Source organism: Diadema antillarum, unplaced genomic scaffold (genome assembly GCF_040938485.1).
Source record: "Diadema antillarum isolate AM-2024a unplaced genomic scaffold, OU_Dant_1.0 scf00000028, whole genome shotgun sequence".
NCBI lineage: Eukaryota > Metazoa > Echinodermata > Echinoidea > Diadematoida > Diadematidae > Diadema > Diadema antillarum.
This window is the reverse complement of record NW_027270917.1, coordinates 2127529-2150641: the sequence shown is the minus strand read 5'-3', so window position 1 is coordinate 2150641 and position 23113 is coordinate 2127529. Positions and strand designations below refer to the sequence as shown.

Here is a 23113-nt window from a genome sequence, read left to right as displayed (position 1 = left end):
AGTTGAATATCATTGTGTTCATTTCCGAACCATCGAACGCAGCTGAATGTATACTGTTATTCATTTCGAAATTTAAAAGCGAACATCCGACAGTTATTTTAGCATCGTATGGAGCAGAACATTACTGCTATTCACTTCCGAACGCAAAATCGTATATACGGAGTTGAATATTTTTGTTATTACTTTCCGAACGTCACAGCAAACATTCGACATTTATTTTAGCATCTTCCGGAGCTGAATGTTATTGCCATTTACTCTTGAACATAAAGGCAAACATCAGACATTTATGTTATCATCGTGTACACGGAGTTGAATATTATTGTGTTCATTTCCGAACCATCGAACGCAGGTGAATGTTACTGTTATTCATTTCGAAATTTAAAAGCGAACATCCGACATTTATTTTAGCATCGTATGGAGCAGAATATTACTGCTATTCACTTCCGAACGTAAAAGCAATCATCTGACATCTATTTTGTCATCTTCCGGAGCCGAATGCTATTGCTATTTACTTTCGAAAGTACAGACAATCATCCGTCATTCATTTTATTATCGTAAGAAGTTGAATATTTTTGTTATTTATTTCCGAACGTCAAAGGGATCATTCGACATTTACTTTAGCATCTTCGGGAGCTGAATGTTATTGCTATTTACTTCCGAACGTAAAAGCAAACATCAGATATACATTGTATATTTTATAAACGTATATACGGAGTTGAATGTCATTGTTATTCATTTCCGAACATCAAAGCAATCATTGAACATTAATTTTACCACCGAACGCACCTGAATGTTACTGTTATTCATTTCGAAATCTAAAAGCAAACATCCAACAGTTATTTTAGCATCGTATGGAGCAGAATATTACTGCTATTCACTTCCGAACGTAAAAGCAATCATCTGACATTTATGTTAGCATTTTCCGAAGCCGAATGTTATTGCTATTTATTTTCGAAAGTAAAAGCAAATATCCGTCTTTTATTTTATCATCGTACGGAGTTGAATATTTTTGTTATTCATTTCCGAACGTCAAAGGGATCATTCGACATATAGCCTACTCAAGCATCTTCCGGAGCTGAATGTTATTGCTATTTACTTTCGAACGTAAGAGCAAACATCCGGCATTTATCTTATCGTCTTACGGAGTTGAATATTATCATTCACTTCCGAACGCCAAAGCAAACATTCGGTATTTATTCCAGTATCATACGGAGTCAAATGTCACCGTGATTCATTTCTAAAATCAAAAGTAAACATGCGACATTCATTTTTGCGTCTTACGGAGCCGACTGTTACCGCTGTTCATTTTCAAAAGTAAAGGCAAACATCCGACTTTTTTTGTAGCCCGATTGGGCCACCGAATTTTCAGCAATGAAATTTTGGTGGCGCAGGTCGTTAAAAGTCGTGAATAGCGAGATGATCGTAACCGATGTCGATATGTTCTAATAATTATTGATACTTGAGTGATGAACGCATGTGCACAACTTCCGCAGGTGTACTTCTTTAGAAAGTAGCGAACAATCAAGGCAGTGGACATCAGAGTGTGATTAAATCGAAAAGAAGCCCCTGAAATCGGAATTTGATGAAAATGGGCAAAGTCGGAACTCCATGAAATGTATTTTGATTGAGCGGTCAAAATAAAGCTTAACGGGAATGTGCCCTTGAATACCCTCGTCCACCCTCGTCCAACCCGCGTCAATCGAGACGCAAATTCCCGAGGATGGATTATCCGTGCGGGCGGATGGACTCGTCCACTGAACGCGTATACCCGCGGGTACCCGCGGGGATACGCGTCAGTGGCCTCGTCCAGATCTCGGAAAAGCGTGACGTTTCCCGCGGTCGGCACTGTAACTTGAGATTAATTTCACTGACAAAGATAGAATTGTCACTACCTTCTAAAGAGAATAAAGTGTTTTCATTGACTTTGTTAACACCTTTAATGGGCATAATTACATCATTAATAACAGTACAGTATATCCAAAAAAAAATACAATGGGTTTTTTGCATTAATAACACCCAATATGATTAAACTGTCCAAATGCTACTTCAGATTCTTATAATAATATAACATCCTTAGCTCTATTTTGCGAGGAAACCCCATTCAATTTGGTTTTATAAGCAGTTACAGAGAAATGTGGATTGTTGTAAAGCATGTCATGAGTCTGATTCTTCCAAGTCTAGCACTTGGATGCTCTTGGAACTACATATCAATGTGTAAACACAATAGACAGAACTTGGAGGGAAGAGATTTTTGACATGCTCTACAAAATTCCTCAATTCTCTTTGACCACTGAAGCAAATCGAATGGGGTTTTCTGTAAGATGTGGGCAATGAGTTATATTTCTATACCCTGAAATTGTATTTGGATTGATTAACAATTTTAAAAGTTATCATTTCGGAGAGTACCATTGTAATTTTTTTGGGGACATACGGTATGTCAGAAATGGATGGCCTAAAACTAACATTGATTTTGAGCAGGAATGAGGAAAGCAGACCATCACATGGTACTGTTAAATTATTAATCGATACATATACATGGAACGACACACTGGTCTGTACCCTGACCTGCATTGGCTTGACCCCGCTGTCGAGCCCCATGTAGGTGCAGGCATCCAAAGGCGGGCACATGTGACAAACAAGCAACTTCTCCGCCAACCTGCAAAGCATAAATATTTTAGACTGAAGCGTTTCCTAAAGCAAGAAGCCAAAGGCATGCGCTCTGACAGATTTGTGAACTACTGCCACGCTCTTCAAGCGATCACCTGATATTATCAGATATTATCAGTTGATCATTGATGAGATAAGCATTTTGATGCACAGGTATATGTGACCCACTACAACAAAAGGATCCGAAAGTCAAGGGAGGTCGATTTTCTGAAAATGACTGAAAATTATTCCCTTACTCATCTGCTTTGATTTCATATATAACATGACTCGTAAAGTAATCAATTGAGGAGATATTGATGATATTATGAGACCATGCTGAGTGGTCTAGGAAATCAACATTTAGAGGAAATCGCCTTTAAAGTTTTCTTTGTGATGAAATCATGATCAAGGAGAGGTAAAGGCAGTTTTCACCTCTTTAAAATAGAAGGTCTGCACACAGCAACCTCCGCGATGTTCATTCAAGCTTTAATAGCGCCAGCGGTTTACACACAAACAATCAGTAACCAGGATGCCCTGCACTGACCAATTAGATCACTCCCTCGTTGGCATGTTTCTGTTCTGTTGAAAGCCAAGAAATCATGGCCCAGAAAACGCTAATTTCTTGCCTTTCCATTTATCATTCAAGTACGAAATTTTGGCAGATGATAGACGAAACATTAAACTACAACTACAAGGCCAACAACAGAACTTTGATGGTTTTGACCAATTTGATGATTTGACTTTGAACTTGATTTTCTCGGCTCAGCCGTCGGCAACTTTTGGATCCTTTTGTTGTGGCAGGCCACATATGGCTGTCGATGTGTGCATCAAAATGCTTATTATTGCATAAATGATGAGGTAAGTATCAGCATACCCACACCAGCAATTGTGTCCAAAATTAATGCACTTTGGCATCTCATATGATTTAACATCAGTAGCTTTTAAGAGGAATAATATCCAAGTTATAAATGAAAGAAAGATATTATAAAGAGGGGTGAAGGTTCAGGTGTAAGTTTCTTCAATTTGTCTCTCTCTACAAATTGAATTTGTTCAGATTGCAACTGCTGATCTGCAAATTAACAAACATGGAGGAAAAAAAAAAATACATCATATATATGTGCCAATGTGCACATGACCTAAATCACAAATTGACCTAACGCAAGCATCAGAAGAGACAGCATAAATTTTTGATTGCTGTCATGGGAGCCTCCTCCTTTAGAATAAGATGTCAAAGAAACTGAACCTAATGCATAATATGAAAAGGTGTTAGACTCCTTCCCTTTATGTATGCCCTGGCACTTAAAGGCATAATTTACCATTTGCACATGAAACAGAAACCCAGCATTAGTGCTATAAAACAGTTCTAAAATGTGAGTTAGGGATAGAAACAACCACTGTAATAAAATTGAATCAGTATAATCGAAAGTATTGTTAAATATACAAAATGTGAACAATAGTTATAATAAAATTGTCTCTAGACTAAACCATCAAAAGTTATGGTTTATTGGGAAAAATACTGATATCTCCTTCATTTTATGCTTTATTGTGAAAATCTTTCATAAGGTTAGATGTTTTGCGATACAACAGACCTACACATATGCATCAAATGTGATATCTTGAACATTTTTTTAAATCACTGCTCCCAAAGGTAAACAGGACCTTTAACAGGCCAAGCATTTTCATCAGCATTCTGAAATCCATGCGAACTTGACTTTTGGTATGCCCAGGCACCATGGTAGTTGTAAAGTTAGCAAGCCCACACAGATGTAGTAATGTGCCGCAACCCAACAGGGAGATCATGGTGATTGACACAATAGGAATTAGGGGGATTAGGTAATCTCTTAATCTCTTTTCATTGATGATTAGTTTCCTAGTATCTCTGCCAACTGACCGAGCAAGCACCTCCAGCATCTGTACCAATTGGAGAATAAAGCACATTAAACCCACCAACGACGATATGATTTTGCTATAATGCATGTTTCCCATAGACACCTGCCCTGGTACCACTCCATACACAAGTCTTCAACAGGTTAAAAGGATGGTGCAGTTTCGGTTGAGATGGAGTTTCAGGTTTCAAACATTTTTTTTTTACGATTTTTTCGAGATAATGAGAAACCTCTTATGAAATATGAAAGAGGATCCTATATAATTCTAAAAAGGAATTGAAAGTTTGTTCGATGAAAAATGGTTTAAAAATGGCTGAGATATCCAAAAACAAAGCGATCCTAATAAAAGGTGGGACCCACCTCTCATTAGGATCCCTTTGTTTTTTGATATCTCAGCACTGATTTTCATCAAATAAACTTTGAATTTTTCTTAGAATTGTGTGCTTTTTAAAATTTCATAAAGTGCTTTCTAATTATCTCACAAAAAATTACAAGCTGTATTCTCACCTCAACCAATGCTACATCATCCCTTTTAAAGGTGGTAACTTTTTTTTCTTCATTATCAGCTTTACCTGACAGGGAAAAATATGACTCCACTAATCAGTGGGATGCTGCCATCTGGTAAGGAACTCTGCTTCATGTTAGTTGGCCCTGGCTTGTAGAATATGTCATCCACATAACCCTGGTTTAGTTGAGAACAAAGAAGTTATAAGCAAAGTGAGGACATCATTGCAAATTCTGATGAAATCCTCGGACAAATATCTGTAATGACACACATTCCCTTGGACCCTGATAAAGCTCTGATATATGAAACAGTCTAGGTGGCTAGAGTACAGATAACCAAAATTACATTCAATCTACTGACAGACTAAAAGTAACATAGTGAAACATAAACATTTGGATTTTTGCTCTTTCTGGGCAATTACTTTTTTTTTCTTTTTTTTTTAAATGGATAAATTTCTAACAGTCTACACTATATGGAACAGGATTTTAAAAAATTGATCATACCTCTGCATCAATTTTCAAGATTCCATGGTTTTTGGCATAGCGGTCATCGGCTGGGACAGAGAAGATGAAGGCGCTGTCCTGGCTGGCTGACCAGTCCACCTTTGGAGGCATTCCAGGGACGGTCAGTAACATATCTGTACTGGAAACCCAAACACCAGCTGGGCTGTCCCTGCTCAGCTGATTGGGAAAAGTGGGGGGGGGGGGGAAGATGATTATGATGTCACAACATTTCAAATCACATGAACTGCACTATTGCCACTGCATTTCAATACTATCACTGTCTTAATATTAATATCTTTCTTTCTATTATCTAATTTGTATGTGTGTCGGGGGGGGGGGGGGGGGGCAGGTGTGTATGCTTACCACATACTTATAATATCTAGTCAAGGAAACACTTAATCATTCAACAGACATGGCGTGATAAAAACAAAAACTGTACTTCCTGAACGTTTTTTTCTTCTTTTTTGTGTGTGCAAATAGTGACAGCAAAGAATGTGACCTTGTCCACAGACCACAATCCCTCTCGTATTCTGTCCCAAATCTAGACAATGCTTTGTCTCTTTGAGGATATTAGCAGATCTAAAGAAACACTGCTATTTTGGCAATAAAAACCTGTCAGTCGAACAACTGCTATAAAAGATAGACAATAATTTGAAATCACCCCATGGATGTATACACTTCAAATTCAACTATGAATACAGCTTGAAATGAAGTCAGCCCATGAAAAAAGCTACAACGTTTATACATTCCCTTTGGATAAATAAAACTGTAACATTCACATATCAAGTTATATCTGGTGTCTAATCATAATGCCATTGGCCTCGTAGTTCTGAATTTTCACCATTCTTCTAATGACCCAAATCCAAACGATTTTTGGGGGAAACTGGAGGGCTTCATGGGTATTAAAAGGCACAATTCATAAACTTTGTACTTCTTCCAAACACTTAAAACTGTATATTCTTAGATTATTATTACACACATCTTTGATAGTGGTAACTAATCAACCAAAGATTTGGATAAGTGTGTATGGCTTTGATTACCACAAGCATTCACATTGGTCAACATCAATCAAAGAAATTGATGCATCAACAGAACACAACAACACAGAAAAACATGAATATTGTATCTTCAAAGAAAAAAAAAAGAAAAGAAATCACAAACCCATATTCCATTCTGTGAACAATTAAGAGAAAATCTATGACCCCTCCCCAACGAATGTCATCAAGCAATCTGCTGGCACCATGCCAAATACAGCCTGCATATATTGCACAGGCTAATACCTGCATGTTATCCCCAACCCCCATGACATCAGACCAGCATCTATCTATGTTTGAGGATGACTGCTGGCTGATGCCAACCTGAGGTACAAGCAGACTATGGTTAAGTTCAGACGACAAGCCCTAACCTCGAGGTTAAGCTTTTGCCCCCTTACTTCAATGTGCGTCCACACGACTGCCCCTTTGAGTGCGTTGATTTCTGTGTCTACACGGTGCTCAACTATGAGTTGGGACTCCCCGCGGGCCGTGGTAAGAGCGCTAACCCCAAGATATCTCGTGGCTCTCAACGTCGAGCTAACCTCGAGGTTAGCTAACTACGAGTGCGTCTACACGGTCCGTAACTAAAAGCTTAACCTTGAGGTTTCCTAACCTCGAGGTTAAGACTTGTCGTCTGAATGTAACTTATGTCAACTCTACAGTCCATGACAGTCTTGCCCTAACTTTCCGAGTGATTTGAAAGCATTTGATTTCAGAATTCTCCACAAATCGCGTAGCTAGTTGCATGCTTGCCAACTCTACTGCTTTTGGCGGTAGACTATGTCTTTTGAGAGATTTCAGTTGTTGTTTTCTTTATCTTGTTTTTTGGCTAATCTGTTACCCAATCAAATGACTGAGTAAATTGAGATGAAATACACATGAATCTACAGACTGAGCCACACATTGATATTCTTGTGAACGATTTCTAAAAAATCTTTGTCAAAAATCTCCTAAATGTAGTTTAGTCAAATGTTCTTGTTATATTTGCTGATGACACAAAATTATATGTTTGCTCTGAGACAAGAGATTCTGTTGTGCATATCAAAGCGATTTCTTGAAACTGAAGGAATGGGCTGTACAGTGGCAGCTTCATTTTCATCCTGTGAAGAAGTGTACTGTGTTCAAGGTCGGGAAACAAAGTACAGAAATGCATACTATTGAGTATCATATCATGAAAAGAGAACTATGCACAGTAGCTCTCAAGGAGGTTCACGTTGAAAAATACCTTGGAGTCGATTAGTAGTTTCAGAATTGTATTTTTAAGATCAAGTTTACCGAGCAACCCTGAAAGCTAGTAGTGTTCTAGGAAGTGTAAGGACTTTTGTGGATCTTGATGCAGATACATTACAATGCTGCTTTTGTTGGACCAACTCATGTTGGAATACGGTTAGGCAACATGGTCGGCATTTTAAGCTACAATGTAGGTGAACAGAGAAATGCTTCCAGGATTTAGAAACATGTAGTATATATAGCGAACACCTCGTGCAACTAAAACTACCAACTCTTGCTCACAGGTGCAAAAGGGTGCATTGCCCTACATCATGGTTGGATTATTCATAAGCAAAGTAAGTAAAGTTAAAGCAAGCTAGTGTATATACAGAGACTCCAACTCTCCCGTTTCGACCGGAGATCTCCCGCCGAAAGCCTATTTTGGCAAAATCTCCCGTTCTCCCGCTTGAGATTTAATTTCTCCCACCCTGGCTCTGTGTCTCCCGCTTGAAATGATTTCTTACTTTAATATCATTGTATGTTGAAAAATAAGCCTTAGATAGCAAGAGAGAGCATCTAGAACCCTAGAGCTTCCAGGGCCCTAAAGCGGACCCTGGAACCTGGCCGAAAGGAACTTTGCGCTTTGCGCTCGTGATGTGCGCTTCGCACACACCAAATTGGAGTCTCCCGTTTGCTAGGGGTTTCAGGCAGGAGAATCTCCCGATCAGAATGTGCTTGGGGTTGGAGTCTCTGTATATATAGTATGGCCACAGCAGCTTTGTGGCTCCAAACTGGCCTGAGTTGGCTGTGCTTGCATCCCCTATCATATCGCATAAAGGCTAAAGCGCTAGAGCGTGTATACCATGTACTGAGGATATGAAGTGTGGCTTAATCAGAGTTTTTCATAAGATGACCTCTGGTCATCTTCTCACAGAGCAAAGCCAAAACAGCACCATGGGATGATATTATGTACATATTGACCGTGATGATGGTTGGGTACTTTCTACCCCTTTGCATGTTATGATATCCACATTGAAAGTCTCTGGCAGTGACAAATGTAGGTTGAACCATGGACCTAATATACATGGAGTGTTCACAGCAGTCTTTCTTTGATGTAATCATCGTCGACGACACATGATTATGTGCATCTTAATGAGTACATTCAGGTGTCTGGACAATAATGATTCCTTGATCATGTATCGTCACTGAAAAAAGAATCGTTTCTTTCATTTCAGTCTCGTTTCGCTGATGTGCCTTTCTCAGAAGAAAATGTCTCTGAATAAATACAGATGATGAGGAGCAGCAAAACCTGAGAACATGACAAATTTTGTGTCAAAAGATGGGTGATTGCTGGTTCACACATTTTCGCACACGAATAAGACCTTGCCTAATGGCAAGATATACCTATTCTCTACCATTACCATCCCTTTTTGCTCTGGAATAAGCTGCAGAAAAGTGAAATATTGAGATCACAAATGACAATCATTCTGCCAAAATGTTAGCTTTCTTTTAAAAACTGCCTGCTTTTCCCAAGCAAAATTGTTTGAAGCATGAGTTTATAACATACAAAACAACTGCACAACCCCCCACAACCTTCCCCAGCCGGATTGCTTCGCTCCCTTGCCTGGATTCTAGTGTTTTGTTTTTTTTTCAAATCAAAATGTTGGCATGTATATAGTTCATCCAATGACACTTTAGGCCCCCGAAGCAATAAACAGGGTGAAATCAATAGTGCTTTTCAGTGGATTACGTATATGGTAGTCTTCCTTTACTGGCTGTGGTTGTACAATATCTGCGCCAGCCAGTAAACAAAATGTACAGTCAGTAGGAGCTGCAAAACTAGGAGTGCAGCCCCCGCAACAATTTTAGCTGTTTCCGCCCCCCCCCCCCCCCCCCAAAAAAAAAAACTAGAAATGTCGCTACAGCGACTGTTTATACCCCCGCCAAACAACATTTCATAAGCTTTGGTCAAAACAACATTTCATAAGCTTTGGTCAAAAAACTGAGGAAGTAGTTAAATCCGCAAGATCTTTCCTTGATCTTCTGCCATTGATATGCCGTTACCATGGCAACGTACTTTCGGGTACTGTCGAAAAATACGTCTTGCACATCTACAACCAAAGGCACACATCTGTACCAAGTTTCATGGAAATTGGGCAAAAACTGAGGAAGTAGTTTGCAACACAAAATTTTCCATCATTTTGGCTCATAATATGTGAGCTGTTACCATGGCAACATACTTTTTGTCACTGTCAAGAAATGTGTCATGCTGACCTATATCCTAAGACAAACATTCAATATGAATTCCATGAGAATTGGAAGAACACTGATGAAGCAGTTTTGCCATGAAGCATTTTGCGCTATATTTTACCAATAACATGCCGTTACCATGGCAACGCACTTTTTGCCACTGCGGAAATATGTGTCTTGCACATTAACATATTCAGATGAACATCTGTACCTAATTTCACAAAAATTGATCAAAAACTGTGGGAGGAGTTCGCGACGCAAGATTTGTACCCATTTTTGCCCATAATATGCCGTTACCATGGCAACGTACTTTTGGGTACTGTCAAAAAATACGTCTTGCACATCTACAACCCAAGGCACACATCTGTGCCAAGTTTTATGGGAATCGGTTGAAAACTGAGGAAGTAGTTCGCGACACAAGATTTGCAACGGCCCGACCGCCCGACCGCCCGACCGCCCGACCGCCCGACCGACCGCCCGACCGCCCGACCGCCCGACCGTCCGCTGATTCCTATATACCCCCTTCAAACTTCGTTTGGCGGGGGTATAAAAAAAAAATGACAGACAACAAAAACCCCCACCCAAAGAAACAAACAAACACAACAATCAGAACCAGCCCTCACACAAACACACACTCAAAACATACCAGAGCCGCTAATGGTGAGGTCAGGGTAGTATAAATCCAATGTGAAAGACACACATACATTAATGACAGTGGGGTTTGTCGACACACAAAATCAAGTATGGTCTAATTGAATAGACATGCAAACAGTGTGAGTACAGTTTGTTAACAATGATTTTTTTTAAAAAAAATTCCAGACAGAACAATTTACATTTTATTATGTATATATTGATCATGATGATGGTTGGGTACTTTCTACCCCTTTGCATGTTATGATATCCACATTGAAAGTCTCTGGTAGTGACAATGTAGGTTGAACCATGGACCTAATATACATGGACTGTTCACAGCAGTCTTTCTTTGACGTAATCATCGTCGACGATACATGATTATGTGCATCTTAATGAGTACATTCAGGTGTCTGGACAATAATGATTCCTTGATCATGTTATCGTCACTGAAAAAAGAATCGTTTCTCTCATTTCAGTCTCGTTTCGCTGATGTGCCTTTCTCAGAAGCAAATGTCTTTGAATAAATACAGATGATGAGGAGCAGCAAAACCTGAGAACATGACAAATTTTGTGTCAAAAGATGGGTGATTGCTGATTCACACATTTTCGCACACGAATAAGACCTTACCTAATGGCAAGATATACCTATTCTCTACCATTACCATCCCTTTTTGCTCTGGAATAAGCTGCAGAAAAGTGAAATATTGAGATCACAAATGACAATCATTCTGCCAAAATGTTAGCTTTCTTTTAAAAACTGCCTGCTTTTCCCAAGCAAAATTGTTTGAAGCATGAGTTTATAACATACAAAACAACTGCACAACCCCCCACAACCTTCCCCAGCCGGATTGCTTCGCTCCCTTGCCTGGATTCTAGTGTTTTGTTTTTTTTTTCAAATCAAAATGTTGGCATGTATATAGTTCATCCAATGACACTTTAGGCCCCCGAAGCAATAAACAGGGTGAAATCAATAGTGCTTTTCAGTGGATTACGTACGGTAGTCTTCCTTTACTGGCTGTGGTTGTACAATATCTGCGCCAGCCAGTAAACAAAATGTACAGTCAGTAGGAGCTGCAAAACTAGGAGTGCAGCCCCCGCAACAATTTTAGCTGTTTCCGCCCCCCCCCCCCCCCAAAAAAAAAAAAAATGACAGACAACAAAAACCCCCACCCAAAGAAACAAACAAACACAACAATCAGAACCAGCCCTCACACAAACACACACTCAAAACATACCAGAGCCGCTGATGGTGAGGTCAGGGTAGTATAAATCCAATGTGAAAGACACACATACATTAATGACAGTGGGGTTGGTCGACACACAAAATCAAGTATGGTCTAATTGAATAGACATGCAAACAGTGTGAGTAGTTTGTTAACAATGATCACAAAAAAAAAAAAAAAAAAAAATTCCAGACAGAACAATTTACATTTCAGCACAATCACAAGGAGGGATCTAAATGAAATGAATGGGATAAAGAAACTGATCTTGTGACCCAAATTTCTTTCACTGTGTGTTAAATGATTATATTTGGCTTTGTGTACCTAAATAGATACATATTTTCCAAACATACACGATCTGGGATCTAATCTGCTCATTTGATTTTGATTTTGATCTTCACAACAATGAAGAATATTGGAATTAGCAGAATCACTCACTCAAAACACTCTTGCTGTTTTTGTAACATTGCAGAGCCTTCTGATACTAGTTTACATGTATAATATAAAATGGCACCATCCGTGCAATTCTGAATTATGCACAGCAATCATTCAAGTAAGGTTGTGTTGGTACAACTAGGTTTGCATTATTTTCTCTTTTCCCACAATGCTTTTGGCAATGTCTGTTGCAAATTCCTGCTGGTATGATATGGATGTGCATATCGGAACACAGCACACAATACACATAACAGACAAAATGGGTACAGACATATTGTTGCCAGACACATAGGGCAGCACACTAACAGTGCACTATTAATCATACAAATTAGACATACCATGCAGGCCTATAACAGGAACTAAATAGTGTCAACATAACCACCACATCTGCAGAGTATCTATATATCACACATTATTTCAATCTCTATGACCTCTAGAATAAGAAATGATGAGTGGACAGGTACAAATTTACATTAAATTCTCACTTTAAATGCAAGGGCCATCCTAAAAAAAGAAAGTTTTTTTTTTTTCCCCACAGCTTTCACATTGAAATAGTGTATGCTCTGCTCACAGAACTACATTGCTACAACGTCAGTGCATAAATCAACTCTTCAATATTCGAGCCCCCCCCCCCCCCAAGTTATGGTTAAAATAGAAATCAACATTTAATAGAGAAAAAACAGCGCCGAATTCAAACAGGTCTATAAAAGAAGACTCATTCTGAAGGATCTCTTTTCATACTTTGGATACAAAAAAAATGGAGCTGACCTTGGCTGCAATGGTGTGGATGATGGAGTCCAGGTTGCTGACCAGTGCATCATAACCCATCGTCTGGCTGCTTACGTGCTTGCAGGGGAGAGTGATGAAGCCCCGCCCACAGGGGTCAAAGGGGAAAGCTGGACCCTGGGAGAAGGAAATTCAAAGAAGTCAATATGTATCATATAGGTATCTCAGGATTCTCAGTCCTCAATGGGTTAAGGCATATTGCTACACCCGAGTTGGCTAGCTAACCTTACAGCTAGATGGGATTGCTCACTGCAGATGAAAAGAGCTTGGCCATATGAGGCAGGTGTCTGGGCACATAAAAGATTAACAAGTAATGTTTGCTTTGCACACAATGCATGACTTCATGCACCACTGTACGGGTAAAATGGGAGTTCACAAATAGTACATTTCTCTTCATTCTCTTTTTGTCTTCAAAAATAGTATTTCCCTCTCCTGCAACATAATGCCTCAGACTTGCGACAGTAACAAATAGGTATAACAAATTTTTGGACTTGGGTGTTACTCTTTATTTGAATTCTAGGTATCAATTTTTGTCAACATACACATTTTTTCCCTAAACTTTGGTGATTTCCAGTACACCATGCACCAGATTCTTTCTGGAGTGAATGGTGGTCCTAAAACAGGACCGATTCAATCTGTATATCAGTACATCGTCATGTATTTCTTCTTGTTCTGTAAAATAATTTAAGGTTGACTACATTCTTGATTATGTATTACATTCACAAAAACTAACCTTTTTACGATATTATCTATCTCTGTATAGTCATAATCATTTGATATTGTACTGAACAACAGGATCACATTACACATCTTGAAAAGACATGATACACATTGATTGCATCAATAAGTGCAATATTTTCTAGTCATACTCAAGAGTATAAAATGTAACTGTAAATATTAAAAACATGTACATTGTTAAGTCTTCCTTTTCTAACAATTGCCACTATTTCTGCTGGGACTGCATCACAGCAATTCAGGAAGTTGCTTACCACATGGAGAATCAAAATCCTGGCATCAACCAGAACATCGCTGTTGACAACCTAGATGCACAGATACACAGAGCAACACAGAGTACTTGAAAGGTAGCTGCATGCTTCTTAAAACTGATGGCTACGTCAATACAATTGCCATCTATGACTGCAAATTAGGATTTTGTGGGTTTACTACATTCACCATGTTTGCCCTTTTATCGAAAAACTGCACTGTCTAAACATACATTGTAGAGCTCAAGTGAGCAAAAAGGTCTAGCTCTCGTGGAACAGTTTCTGTCGTAGGTTTCGAGCATGCTTTCCCCGTTACTTTCGAAGGTTCCACTTTTAGTGAGAAACTTATGATTTAGCAGCATCCTGTTCTTGGGGTATTCATAGACTTCTACAAGTATCTCCCATTAATGTACATGGAAATACCCTTGCCCATGGGTAGTGTATTGGCATCCTTTGGGCCAGCTTTGTTCAAAACCCTAGCATTGATCTGAAAGGAATGAATGAATGATGAAATAGATCAATAACCAAAAAGAAAATGGGAATCAACAAAACCCACTGACAAAAAAAAAAAATAGTCACTAGTTGACAACATCAAACTCCTATTCCAATAGCACATCACTGGATGTTGGCCAGTTACCTTCAGTCTAGTATGACTATATACTTGTATCTCGATTGGCACAGGTTCACAGAACACATAAACATCTCGAGTAACATAACAACAGCCATAACCATCCTTTCAGATACAAAATCAAGAGGAACCAACCCCTCCCCTCCCCGTCCCCTCCCCCCCCCCCCCCCACCCCCCGCAAAAAAAAAAAAAAATCAAAGTTGGAAATGTCGGCACTGAATAACAACAAGTTGGTCCACTTGGAGAGCAAACACGTAAGCCACTAAGAGTTTTTAAAGCGTTTTGCTTTAATTGTTTATTTCCTTTTTCTTCTTTTTTTGAGAGGGGGGGGGGGGGGGGTGTTTCTTTTATAGTACATGCCTGCATGAAGAATGAGTTGTTGGTAGGAGACCAAAGAAAACTTACTGAATATCCCTGCTGCTGACTGAGGTGCTCTGCTATGACAAGGAGGGCGTTGAGGGTGGCACCACCACTGCCCACTCTGAAAAGGGGATCCTCCACGGTCAGGAGAAGTGTATTATCACCGATGTGACCCTTTTTCTGGCGAAGGTCAAGCTCTGAGCAAAATGATGAAAGAGGCCAGGGCAAGTCCAAGATAAGGTCCCCTCAGAAGGCAAAATTTCATCTTTGCTCTATATTGACATATTTGGTATCATTTTGAAGCTTATGAGTTGAAGTTTTGATTTCCATGGAGGAAAAAATGATATTATGTAAATTTATGCAAATTTCAAGGGCTTCATTTGCATAAATGTAAAACACAGCGTTACGTATGGGACATTTATAAAAATTCATATTTATTCAAAGGAAAGCAAATGATATTTGATTAATATGTAGACATAAGAAGTTCATCAAATAGTTTAACTTGGTATGAAAATTTAGGGATTATGCAAATGATTATGCAAATTAGCTCGTGTCCTATCATGAGATGTCCCATACGTAACAAAATGAGGTCATTTTTTTAGGTTTTTTCTGAAATTGCTAAGGTTATTTGAATGCCCTTTTGGAAAGTTCTAATTTGTTGTTTAGAGAAATTAAATACCATAGAAAAAAGAAAAAACAGTAAAAGAGATATTTTTTATTAGGCATTGAAATAATGTTACGTATGGGACAAATGCATTACGTATGGGACATCCTCATATATATTACATGTAAATGCATGTACCTAGCTGGGAAGGTCTCTCAGTACACAAATGGTCAATCATCCTGAAGAAAGCATCCCAACTTTGGAGATACTTTTTGAGTTATAGACATTTGAAACAATACATGTACTTGACTGAACAATTTTCAGAAAGGGGGAGGGGAAGATGGCAAAATACACTTATGAAAATCAGCATTAAAGGGATGGTATAGTTTTTGTAGAAATGGGGATTCAGTTTCCAACATTTTATGAGATGACTGGAAACCAATAATATGAATTACTAAAGAGCATACAATTAAAAAAAAAGTAAAATGATTTTTTTTTTTTTATTGCAAGTGATACACAAATTGTCCTTATTCAGTTTTCAATAGTAGCCACAACAAAATTCATGGGTATACATACAAGTACTGAGGTGTGACTCAAATCAATGACCTGACTACATCTACTCGATTACTGGAATTCCACGCATCAGGTATTGCTCATCTATTGAAATTAATATTTCTTGTGTCAAGTTGTTTTTTATTGAAACTAAATGGCAAACTGCCCTTCATCAATGGAAGTAAACACTTTAAACTATTCAATTTTTTAGTAGTAACTATCCTGATAAAAATAGGGCATACATACATATACTCAGATTGGTCATAAAAAATATAGAATATGATTGAATATGATTATGATGGTTAATATCTGGGGGATATTGTTCCCTTGACAATCTGGATCAGTATTTGAGTAATTTCAACTGATTCCACCTCAATAATTATGCAAAAATTTGTTTATGGGTATTTTGCAAAATTATTTTGCAAAACACCCATAAACATGGTTCTCCACACACTAAACGAATGGGGGACAAAGGGCATGCATACTCAAGTTGGTCATAAAAATATAAGAATATGATTGAATATGACTATGATGGTGAATATTTGGGGCATATTGTTTCCTTGACAATCTGGATTAGCAGTATTTGAGTAGTTTCAACTGATTTTACTTCAATAATTATGCAAAATACCCATAAACATGGTTCTCCACACACTAAATGAATGGGGGACAAAGTGTCCCATACGTAACTGTCCCATACGTAACACGTCATGTCTGTCTTTAATTAGAACCTGTAATTAGAGATTTTTGCCTAATGACATGAAACTTTCCTGTGATAATCTTGAGTGTTGTGACTTTCATCACAGTGAGTTACAAGTTGTAGAATGAAATACTTTCAGAGAGTTTTAAGGTTGAACAAAATGTTCAAAAAAACAAAATTTTTCTGGTCCCATACGTAACGGCTCATATTTTCTCTTGTAGAATATAATTGTAAAGGTCATTTTTCTCAATTTTTTACATGATTATACTTCTCCTAGATATCAATCGCCATGATAAAGTTCAATATGATCAAAGGCCATTAACACTATTTTTCAGGGCATAAAAGTCTCTGAATGTCCCATACGTAACGTGCGTGTTATCTTGGACTTGCCCGCCAACAAACTACTACATGCAATACTCTGAGAAGAACAAAGGCATGCTGGTCTTGCAACTGAATCAGTAATAATGATCACAAACCTGATATTCTAATTTCTATTGACATGTATACACACCATGTTTGATACTGCACACTGCTGTACTTTGAATATTTTATATCACAAGTCAAATTGAGAAAATTGCATTTGAACAAGCAGGCCCTTTTGCAGCTATTATATAACTGACATATCACCATATCTCTTCTTTGCCTCAGAGAGACCAAACTTTGATTATGATTTCAAGTTCAATTTACCTCATTACTGACAGTGACCCTACAGGTAACATTTCGCTGCTGGGGTGACAATTTCGGTGAAAATGACTTTTTTTTTTGATTAATAGTCAAATAATGGGTAAAGTGATGTCCTGTCCAAATCCCAACTGTCTTACTCCAAAAATGAAGCCACCACAGCATGTCAAAGGAAAGGCTATCCCATTCGCTATAGTGCTTTGGCTGCCATGTTTTTTGGCTCTCCTGAACATTTGACATTTTGTTATTCTATACGAGGTCTTGTCGCCCCAGCGGCGATTTGCATCTGACAATGATCTCTAACTCAGCATTTCATCAGTGATCAAACGTGAATGATTAACACTGGTTTCTGATGTGTAGTTTTTTGCCTTCAAACAGACATGATTTGTGACTGCGTCACACACATGTGAGTTCTTTGCCACAGACATTCTAAGACATAAACATTAATGCTTTTATGCAGTGACTTATCTGTGGTGATTTCATTATTCATGAAAGTTCAGCTGTATCTTAGCATCATATCGAACTAAGCACAGGATTAACACTAACAGATCACCCTTCAATATATTCAATTTTATCTGTGACTCTATAAGAGACATAAATAATCATCATAATGCTTAGAACTACACTGTAGATTCTACATTATATTAATACTTGCTAGTAATGGAAATTGATCCTTACCCTCTTGTACAGCTCGGGCACTTGCCTTATCCCGACATGTTACCACAATGGCTGTCCACTCCATATCAGCTGACTGTCACACGCAAATGATCCCTGCAGTTATTGATGCCTCCCAAACTCAAACTAACTGTGCAGATTCAGATGGTCGAACCTTGGTCCTTGGCATGGGAGGTTGAACCTTGTGGACTTGGTATGGGTGCTATGGATTGTCAACTGACTGGATTGGAAACCTATAAATTTAGGCTTATATAGTTTATTGATAGAGATCTTCCAGGTAGGCCTGCGTAGCAGCATCAAGTAGAAAACAGAAGTAAAAACATACTTACACATTAAAGGGATTATATAGTTTTGGTTGAGACCTAATTTCAGGTTTCTCACATTTTTCGGTGAAATAATGAGAAACCTCTTATGAAATATGAAAAAGCATGTAATTCCATGAGGAATTCAATGTTTTTTGATGAAAATTGGTTGAGAAATGGCTGAGATATTCAAAACAGAGCAATTCCGATAAAGTGTGGGACCCACATTTTATTACGACCGCTTTGTTTTACTTTGTTTTTGGATGTTTCAGTCATTCCAAACCCAATTTTCATCAAATAAACTTCGAATTCCACTTAAAATGGTAGAAATTCTAGAGTCTAATTGCAATTGGTATGCTCTGACTGACTCTGAGTGTACCAATGGTACTTCATTTAGGTCCTAAGTGTTTTCTTGGTATCTCGCAAAAAGTTAAAAGCCCAATTCTCATCTCCACCAATACTGTACAATCCCTTTAAAAATCACAAAATTTTAGAAAATAAAACAAAGTTTTGCGTTATTCTCTAATGCGTACACGATTTGCACGATGCGTATTGTTGTGATCGTCAACTTTGCAGAACTACCATAAAAAAATCCTATATATGGGACTAGCCAAAACGACAAAACTAGAGACGGCGACCAGTCCCACTACTGACCCAGTTAAATATTCCATTGCTGACCAATCACATGCAATATTTGTTGAATCGTAGGCAATTGTGCACTTTACCGAATCGTAAACCAACAAGGCCCTATAAGGCCCTACAACTTACAGTTCACATATTCAGGTCAAACCCACGGGCACTTCAGGGAGACTTTAAACGGCGGACACACTAGGCCCATCCCACACATCACACAACAGAACTCTCTGTCGACGCACCTGCCCTGGGCGCCGCACGTCGTACAGAGTACTGTATTTGGTGCGGTAGCTGTGGCGCTATGGCAGTTCTTTGAACCTTGAAAGGATACCGATTAACTGTAATCCCTGCAGCAGCTTGGAGAAAGCTGAACTGGGATGAACTGAGCGATGACGACGTCGGCCGACGGTGCTTGAAAGTGCTATAACTATTCACATGCAATAAAATAAAATTCATTGAAAGGGAATCACTCAGGGTGCATGGAGCTCGAGTCGAGGTGAAACGGACCTCACCTACCAGCAGTACCTATATATAGTTAATTGTACCAGTACTCTACTAGTCTCTAGCACATGCACAGGTTACACCTGATGCAACGTGGAAAAAGTGAACCCCCACCTCCACCCCCACCCCAAGAGGGAGTGAGATGAAGACCAGAGGGGATGGTCCTGACACTGACAGGGGCATGGCCGTTGCAATTTCTTGAGAGAGGGGCGCAGAACATCTATATTCATATTTTCTCAATATTTTTGGGGAAGGGAGCGTATCCCCCCCCCCCCAAAAAAAAGATCTTTTCATTTCATTTTCATTTTCAAAATTGGAATTCAACAATCTGGAGCACATTTTCGATGGCGTAGGTCCTAGACCTATATTTGGAAAATTTCCTATCAAAAAGGAAGACATACGTTATTAGATATAGCTAGGCGAACCAAAATTACACAAATTATATTCTAATATCATTGTTCCCTGATATTCTCATATTATTCACTGATCAAATTACAGATTTTATTTGAAATCTGATATCTAAGTCGACCAATGGAGCGGGGGGAGGGGGAGTATCTCCTCCCCCCCCCCCCCCCCCCCCACACACACACACACATACTCATAATAAGGGAGCTTTTGCATTTCTGGAACCGAGATTGACATATCTGTTCACACTCTGGGTCGATAATATTTGGGAAAATGTCAATAAATAAAAATAAAAGACGACACTTTTTTTTCCAAACTTATATCTAAAAAAAAAAAAAAATCTAAACTCTGTAATTGATGCATTATTTTCTCATGTACTACTTAAATTGGGTCCTAGCACCTATCCCCCTCCCAACGGAAGAGGGAGCTTTAATTTGCATTTGTGTAGAATCGTAATTAAACGATCTGGTGCACATTTATTCCGGGTAGAACACTTGAAAAATTTGAATAAACAGTTAAGACGATGTTTACTGATCAAAATTTCAAACAAAACACCAAAAACAAACTAAATTCATTGATCATTATTTGAAAATCTGATACGTAAACATAGCTACCGATCGGGAGGAGGGTCGATTCCATATATAAGATTGCAGACTACAATTAGTATGACTAAATCCCGTTAGATTTCTTTACCACATTAAGTCCTCATTCATGTGTCCTGTTACCCCCCCCCCCCCCCGGGTCATCTATGGGGTTGGGGTGAAGCAGCATGCATTTTGACAAAGGATGTAAGCGTCTGGCAGGATTCAAAATGGGGCTCCTGTGTGAAATGAGTCAACAGATTTATCCATTGTGTCACATCACCACTCATGAGGACTTTACTCTTGAAGGTTGTATACGTCTTTAATATCTACCGTATCATCCAGTCATTGTTGTAAGCAAGGAGGTGCTCGAAAGAGAACATACGCCTCCCTGAAGTAAGCCATTATCTATTATTCTTAATTCTCTGGTTGTGGTGTCATGATATAGGCCAATTCATAGCCTTTAGCGCCAACTAGTTGGCAAATTACCATAACCCATTTTCACTCATAGCTCCTTGTCACACGCGGTGTACACTTACAGAACATACTATGTTAAGTAGTTGTGCACGGTTGCCTATACATTAGGAACGTGTCTATTGATGATGATGAATAAGAAAAAAAAATATAGCAGCGAACGCAAGACCAATGATTATTCTGAAAATTATGTGAAAAGGAACTATAACCTCCACCCCCAGTAGATTGGATTATTCTCCTTAACAAAAGTCGATTTTCAGATACAATTTCGAGCTTTGAAACAGAATTGATGTCAGTGTTTCATCAAGTAATCTTATGACTCTATATCCGTACATTACTGTTCATAGTATGAAAAGACCTCTTTTTATTTTACCTTCAAAATTCGTATAAGACTGATAACAATAATACATACTTTACAATAACATGTTGATCAGCGAAGTATTAAATGCGTAAGATATCTTGTATGCGGGATAGCCGATAAGATGCGCGAGTATAAGTTTGCACGTCTTGAAAGACAATGATTAAAAAAAAAAGACGAAGTGCTTGCGGCTAGCATTACCATCAAAATACAATTAGTACCCATACGACTTTTTTGTTTATTCGTGATAAAACTTCCATCACCGTCTCATGATGTATAATGTGTGGAATGTCTTACAAATACTCATTTGAAAGCAGAATTTGAGAGAGGACAATCCCCTAGATTACAAAGGCGCTTTTTTTTCAGGCTTTTGAGCAAAAACAAAACCATACACCAAGAGGTCAGAGGTAATGGAGAGAGGGAGACGTAATGGACCCATTACAATTCTACTGAGAGTAACATTCGTGGGTTAGTCGATTAGGCAGTTTCTGTCCCTTCTTAATTATTGGATTACCTGTCCATTAAGCTAGCGTCTTCGATATAATGATGAACGCTTTCTAATCAAATGCACTAATCACAATACCACTATACCTACTGTTCAAACTTGTCATCTTCGAATGCAAACTATTTTTCCCTTTCTCTTTCTTTCTTTCTTTCTTTTTCTTCTTCTTCTTCTTCTTCTTCTTCTTCTTCTTCTTCTTTTTCTTCTTCTTCTTCTTCTTCTTCATCGTCGTCGTCTCCTTCTTCTTCTTCTTCTACTTCTCCTCATTAAGTTCCTGTCACACCTACCATAATTTCACAAGGTTTTACTGCTCTGTATATTGGGCAGTAAATTCTTGTAAAATTATGAAACATCATCCTTGACATGGATTTGTTGCGGGTTGCAATATTGGCGAGGAATTTCTTTGGCTCAACAGCAATATCTAATTTGAAAATAAAATGCTTAATTTCAAAAATTGGAGTAACGGTATAGTTTAACACAGTGTCTGATGCAATGTAAACGGATTTTCGATTGATCAAATCCAAATCAACATTATGGTTTACAGTCTGACACTTTACTTGCTTCTTTTCAATACCTGTAAAAATTATATATATACATACAACACAATAACATACGATAAAATTGAATCATGCAAATAATGTAGTATTTACCTTTGTATTTCCCAGCACAACACGTGGAGGATGCTCACACGAAGCCATAATCATTATAGGGCACTTCCTCAATAATAGTATTTGAGAAGGCAAACGTGACTTCCAGGCCACGATCGATAGGCCAAAATGATTTGAGAGGAAACCCCCTATGCCCCAGTCACATAGACATCCCGGAACACCCCGGACCACCCCGGATCGATCCGGGGTGATCCGGGGACCTCATTGCGGGGAGAGATCCGTGTTGACGCCGGGAGGCCAACACGGCAACTTTTTGGAGGTCAAAAACATCCGGCGTCATCCGGGGACTGTCGTGTTGGCAGAGCAATCCGGGATGGTCTGTGTGGCTGCCGTGTATAGCTGCCGTGTTGATCCGTGTAGATGCCGTGTTGGTCCGTGTGTATATAGACGACGCGCTCTTCC

At 38.7% G+C, this 23113-nt stretch overlaps 1 protein-coding gene across 1 annotated transcript in view; it reads right to left on the bottom strand.

Moving 5' to 3' along the window:
• Positions 1–18354, bottom strand: part of LOC139737133 (L-fucose kinase-like) — a 63836-nt gene extending 45482 nt beyond the window's left edge. Inside the window, exons 1-7 of the mRNA XM_071647814.1 lie at positions 18291–18354; positions 15124–15275; positions 14097–14147; positions 13090–13224; positions 5541–5717; positions 5105–5214; positions 2566–2656 (exon numbers count right to left, since the gene is read on the bottom strand). Coding sequence (XP_071503915.1) covers positions 2566–2656; positions 5105–5214; positions 5541–5717; positions 13090–13224; positions 14097–14147; positions 15124–15275; positions 18291–18354 — 780 coding nt within the window. The remainder of the gene's footprint in view (positions 1–2565; positions 2657–5104; positions 5215–5540; positions 5718–13089; positions 13225–14096; positions 14148–15123; positions 15276–18290) is intronic.
• Between the last annotated feature and the right edge of the window lie 4759 nt (positions 18355–23113).